General features: G+C 57.3%; 1 protein-coding gene across 1 annotated transcript; it reads right to left on the minus strand.

Moving 5' to 3' along the window:
* Positions 1–777: 777 nt before the first annotated feature.
* LOC309817537 (uncharacterized protein CXorf49 homolog) lies at positions 778–4185 on the minus strand (the record flags this gene model as incomplete). Its single annotated transcript, XM_082646831.1, has 4 exons — positions 778–787; positions 1091–2357; positions 2454–2531; positions 4161–4185. The coding sequence occupies 4 exons, from the start codon at positions 4183–4185 to the stop codon at positions 778–780; spliced, it is 1380 nt and encodes a 459-aa protein (XP_082502957.1).
* Between the last annotated feature and the right edge of the window lie 989 nt (positions 4186–5174).

The following is a 5174-nucleotide window of genomic DNA, read 5'->3' on the forward strand; positions in this document are numbered from 1 at the left end:
TGCAAGTCTACACCTGGAGCACTGCCACCGATCACCCCGGCCGCACAAACCCCACACAGAGGATGATGTGGCTCAAGGCCAGCCCTGCCAGCACCCCGTCTTCTGTGGGAGAAGCTGCCTGGGAGCAAGGCTGTGCCCCCGGCAGAGACAGAGGCAGAGGTTTCTGTCCTCAACCCCTCTTCCCTCCCCTCATATCAAACCCACGACACTCACCTGAGGGGGCAGGCCCCCTGGGCATGACTTCTCCCTGGTTCAGGGCCAAGGGTTCTGAGTTTCCTGGATCTTGGGGGCCTCTGGTGTTGACGTCGCCACTGCTGGCTTTTCTACGATGCATGCGCAGACAAGATGTCCCTGGCCTGTGAGTGAGCAGCTGAAACAAAAATTTCTCACCGATTTGGACTAAGGAAGTGTGTGTGTGTGTGTGTGTGTGTGAGAGAGAGAGAGAGAGAGAGAGAGAGAGAGAGAGAGAGAGAGAGAGAGAGAGTTGTGTGATTCGGGCCAGGGTGAGGCAGGGAATTGGAAAGGGAATTGAAAGGCTGATCTCATTAGCACTTTCTCCCTCAGTCAGCCCCAGGCCAGCAGGCAGAGCTGATCTAGGCACAACAGTGGGACACTGAGAAAGCCCAGGTCCCCTGCAAGGAAGGTCTGGGGAACAGCTAGGAAGGAGGATTCAGGAAGCTGGTGAGTCTAAATACTGAGGCTTTCCGAGGAAGCTTTTAAGGGATCCCCCGACCCAATTCAGCTACCAGCCCTCCCTTCCATCCCAGCCCAAGTCTCTCAGAGGAGGCTGGAAAGAGGCCAAGGGTGGAGAACTGGGCCCAGGACACCCGAAGTGCTACCTTAATGTTTGTCCCTAGGAAAAGGAGCCCGATCTGGCATCGTAATGACCCAGTGACCGAGGGGCACCCAATGCTGACCTCTGAGGGGTGGACAGAGGTAGCATGGGTGAAGACGTGTGCCCTGGGTGCTGTGGGGGGGGGGAAGAGTGGGGAGAGAGGAGGAGCATGGCCTACTCACTTGGCCCTTTGGGGCTGGGTCTCTATTTGGGTCCTTATCTTCTCCCGCCACCGCCTCAGACTCCCTTGCCCACCTGACCACGGATTTCTTCCCAGCGCCGCTGTGCTTGGACTGTTTGGTTCCCGAAAGGACCAAGGTATAACTCTTGGGTCTCCCAGGCAGCGGAATACCAGAGAATGGGGGGAAGGTGGCCGCTTCCACGGGAGTTGCCGAGATTCGCTGCCCCCGGGAACGGAAGGTTCCCCCCAGGGCAAGTTTGGATGTTCCCCCGACGGATTTCTTCTCCTGGGCTCCGTTCTTCCTAGGAGTGACCTGCGGCAGGCCACCTGGAGCAGCAGCAGAAACAGAAGCAGCAGCAGCAGCAGCTCCCGCGTAGCTGGGCTTGCTGCCCCCCTTGCCCCACAGCACACTCTGCATTTTCTTAGGGGAAGAGATGCCCTGCTCTCCCACGCCCTGACTTTCCACAACCGAAGAGAGTCCTCGCGGAGCCAAGGACAGGGAAGAGCCTGTCACGTGAAGGAAATTCTCCCTGATTTGGAACTTCGAGTGTCTGGGAGTGTCCCCGGGATCCTCGGGTCTGCTGGGCTTGGCCTGGCCTCCTCCTCTGCGGTAAGTGCTCACCGTCATCAGCTGTGTCTCACTGAATTCATCTGAGGACTCGGAGTCGGACAGCAGCCAGGCCAGGCCTTCCGCGGAGCGCCGCTGGCGATCCGCAGCCACGTTCAACTTACGGTTAGTGCCTCTCTTAGGGTTCCCCAAGGCCCGGCCCGCTTCAGGCCTACCGAGGTGGAGAGGGCCGGCTGGAGCCGTCGGCCCCTCCCCACAGCTCTGGCCGGGCGCTCCTCGACCGCCGGGACACGCGTCGAGGCGCAGTGTCCACATGGTGGACTCTTTGAAGGCAGTGGAGCTCTCCGGGGTCGGGTACCTGCGGATGCCCAGCACGTCCTGGTCGGTCAGCTGCTGCAGGTTGGCCTCCTCAGACTCCTCGATCAGGTCCAGGAGATCCCTCTTGTGGTAAGCAGGGGAGCCAGGTCGGCCTTCGCGGCCCCACAGCACGGGCCCTCGAGCTTCCACCATCTCCCGTTTCAACTGGAAGCCCTCGGGGTCTGGGAAGCCGCCTGCGCCCTCGCCGCTCCGCGGCTCCCCAGTCTCGGGGCCTGGGGCGGGTCCCCGTTGGACTGCGGGGCAGGCCTCGCGGACGCGGGCCCGCTCCCTGCCCTTTGGGCGGAAAAGCCTTCCCCACACAGACATCTTATTCGGGGAGCTCATGTCACGACCCGGGCGGCCCCGGAACCGGGGCGACGGTCGATGGCCTGGGTCGCGGTCGCGGTCACGGCGGGCTAGGCGGCCGGCGCTCAGAAGGGAGCGTCAGCCACCTCACGCGCCGCACGAGCTCGCCTCAAAAGAAAGGACGCGCCACTTTCAGCGCGCCTCACACGCCCGCGCCGCGGCCTCCTCATTGGTCTGGCCCCCGCCAACCAGCGGGCGCCTTGTTCTCCCGCCCCCGTCGAGACCTAACCAATGGGGCCGAGGGCCTCTGGTTTGCTCGCAAGCCCGTGGGCGGTCCGGGCAGTTGGCTGGTGAAGGAGGTGGTGGGAGTGCCTCCCTCTGTCAAGCCTCTGGGCCCGCCTCCTCCTGTCCCGCCTCCCCTTTCTGGGTAGAGTCACAGCTCTGAGCCTCCGTTTCCCATGTGTACAGGGGGTCGAGGGCGTCGGGGAGTGAGGGCGCCGGGCTCCAGGGGTGGTGAGGATGAAACGTCAAGATGGAGGCGCTGGATGCCTAGCATGCGCCGAAAGCATTTGCCAGCCTCCCTTCCACCGCAAGCCTTAAGACCCAACAGGAGAATGGGCACAGGAGTCCCGCAGTCAGTGATCAGGGGTCGGCCAGAGAGCAAAGGGATCGTATTTTCGTTCTGTAAGGTCTCTGTCTCAACTGCTCCATCAAATGTGGCTCAGCAGACGTTACTGGCAGGCGGGTTTGGCGGATAGACTTGGGGTTGGGCTCGCTCCATCAGTCCTTCCCCCTCTCTGAGGCAAATTCAAAGAAGAGGAAATCGCAGTGGCCAGTTACACCCCAAAAGGTGCTCCCCACCGCTGATCCTGGAGATGTGAACTAAAACCACGAATCAGGTTTCACACACTAGGTTGACAACCTTCAAAGAGCTTAACCATTCCGAGGGTGGGAGAGGTTAGGAGCAAACCCCTGTGGCGGTGGTGCAAGAGACGCATTTGGGAGGTAATTTGGCAGAATCCATTGAAAGCAACTTAGTGCCAGCACGCACTCTGTGCCTGGCACTCTTCTAAGCGCTGGGCATAAATTATAATGCATCTGCGTGACACGCCGTTAACTGTAATACCAACTATTACTGGCCTCTTCCCGGTGAGGAAACAGGCACTGAGAGATTCGGCCACTGGCCCAAGGTCATTCGGCTCGTGGGGATCAGCGGCAGGATTGAAACCAATCAATCTGACTCCAGAGTCCTTGCTTTTAGCCCAAGATCTTTAAAAGGAAGGAAGAAAGAATCTATTTCCTCTATGCTCCTGCAAGTCCGCTGCCTGGTACTTCTTCCGGAGACACGCTGGTACCTGTAGTGTACAAGAACACATGCACAAGGGTGTTGGTGACGGGAAAAACTGGGAACACTCCAAATTCCCGTCAGTAAGGAAACGGATGAATGCAACGTGGCTTAGCATCCAGTAGCATAAAGCGTGGCAGTCCAACGGAATGCATCAGGCCATTCTCACAGCTTTCGAAAGCATCCGCCTGACTTCCAACTGCAAGTTGCAGAACGATGGCTTTGGATTCACATTTGTAAGTTAAATCACTTGCGTGCGTGGGCACACGCACACACACCAGTCAATCCTATGTAATATATGAGAATTCATTTAAGTATATGTACAAGTATGTTTTAAAGTTTTGAAGGACGCACAACCAAGGCCTACCAGTTGTGATGGCAGTGGGTGTGGATAGCCAGGTGTCTCTCAATTTTTCTTGGAACTGTCAGTTCTCAGCTCCCCTGAGCTGAGCAGTACTGATGTCTGGGGAGTGGTGCCTCCCTTGGTTTCTATACGGCCCATGGGTGTTAGAATTTCCCGTGTCTGCCACCCCACTCCTACTCTGACACCGCTCCATTCCTCCCATACCTTCCTTCTGCTCCTTCCCGTTCATACTCCTCTGTCTTCAGTCACCTCTCTCTCCTGCATCCTGCTCTGGCTGACCTCCTGGAGAGTCCTGGGGTGTCTGAACCCCTCTTGCCTGTGGAACTCAAAGGCCCAGTTTTCTGGGTCTGCACCTGAGAAGCTGGCCGTGCTGGAGAAGTTTCAGAGCAGGGGAGATTGGGTGCACTGTAAATCTGCAATCCTCCTCCTCGAGCCTGCCCCCGATGGTGCCTGCCCGTTCGTGGATAGCGCCCTCTTCCACTTCTCCCAGTGACTTTTTAAGTCGTGGTGTGCTATTTCTAATATGTTAAAATGGATAAGGAAGGATATAGCAAAATCTCCTGCATCCACCTAGGAAACATTACCAGTGGATTCAGTGGAAGCCTCCATCTTCCCTCTCACCATTTCCATTCCCTTCCTCCCTCCCCCAGAGAGAGACTCCCAGAACTTCTTCTCACCTTCTCCACTCTCTTCGTCCCTGTGGCTCTCCTACCTCCTTTTCCCCTGCATCCCATACGTTTCCAATGAAGTCACTAATCTCTGCTTTAGCCCCCTATGCTCACCAGGATCCAATACTGCTTTTGACTTACTCTCTTGGCCTGGGGTGGGAGCCAGTGTCAGAGGTTCCTCTTGGCTTTCCCCACCGGGATAGCTCTTACCCCACAGAGCAGTGACCCAATGTGGAAGTCATTGCTCCAACTGCCAAGTGCATCACTTATCATTATCAGCTTGGGGACTGGGGAAATGACCGCTATTTTGGTCCAGGGATCCATTCAGCTCACTGTGAACCGGTCTCTATTCCCAACTCCTTTTAATGTCAGGGCCTCATAAGCCCCATTCTAATGGGGCCCCATCATGACACTTTGGGCCTCCTGGATCAATGTCAGCTCAGATCCTGTGTCCGGTAGTAGTAGAACTGTCTGGGTCTTTTTCTAGCCTCCGGGTACAGTCACCTGAGAACTGGCAGTCATTCTCTTTAGGGACGGTCATAATCCACTG

Source organism: Grampus griseus (genome assembly GCF_964374135.1).
Source record: "Grampus griseus genome assembly, chromosome: X".
Taxonomy (NCBI): Eukaryota; Metazoa; Chordata; class Mammalia; order Artiodactyla; family Delphinidae; genus Grampus; species Grampus griseus.